This window comes from Nanorana parkeri, unplaced genomic scaffold (genome assembly GCF_000935625.1).
Source record: "Nanorana parkeri isolate BGI_ZX_2015 unplaced genomic scaffold, ASM93562v1 scaffold4050, whole genome shotgun sequence".
Classification (NCBI taxonomy): domain Eukaryota; kingdom Metazoa; phylum Chordata; class Amphibia; order Anura; family Dicroglossidae; genus Nanorana; species Nanorana parkeri.
This window is the reverse complement of record NW_017310317.1, coordinates 11,054-11,440: the sequence shown is the minus strand read 5'-3', so window position 1 is coordinate 11,440 and position 387 is coordinate 11,054. Positions and strand designations below refer to the sequence as shown.

Below are 387 nucleotides of genomic sequence, written 5' to 3'. Positions count from 1 at the left end.
CCCCAGACACCCCAATATGTATCCCCAGACACCCCCCTCTATATCCCCGATACCCCAAAATGTTTCCCTGATACCCCCAGACACCCCCCTCTATATCCCCGATACCCCCCGATCTCTCGTACCTCTTGCGGTCAGGGCGGCGCGCAGCAGCCTCTCGGTCTCCTTACACTCGGCGCGGGTGTCGGGGTCGAGGTGTTTGCCGTACATCTGAAGCCATTCCTGCAGACTGCCCAGCGGGGGCGCCCCCTGCAACACAGCACAGGACTCAATATTGGGGTACAGTACAGGACACAGGACGATTCAGAGACAATCGGGTCATATGGCGGGATCATCGGGTGATTGGCCAGAGCTGTGAGGACCCTCATATAACCCCTCCACCTCCAGGGG

The 387-nt window shown here is 59.7% G+C and overlaps 1 protein-coding gene across 1 annotated transcript in view; it reads right to left on the bottom strand.

Moving 5' to 3' along the window:
• The window catches only part of TONSL (tonsoku-like, DNA repair protein), a gene marked incomplete at its 3' end in the record, with an annotated part of 23,982 nt that overhangs the window by 12,721 nt on the left and 10,874 nt on the right, over window positions 1-387 (bottom strand). Inside the window, exon 8 of the mRNA XM_018575514.1 lies at window positions 123-246. Within this exon, the coding sequence (XP_018431016.1) occupies window positions 123-246 (124 nt within the window). The remainder of the gene's footprint in view (window positions 1-122; window positions 247-387) is intronic.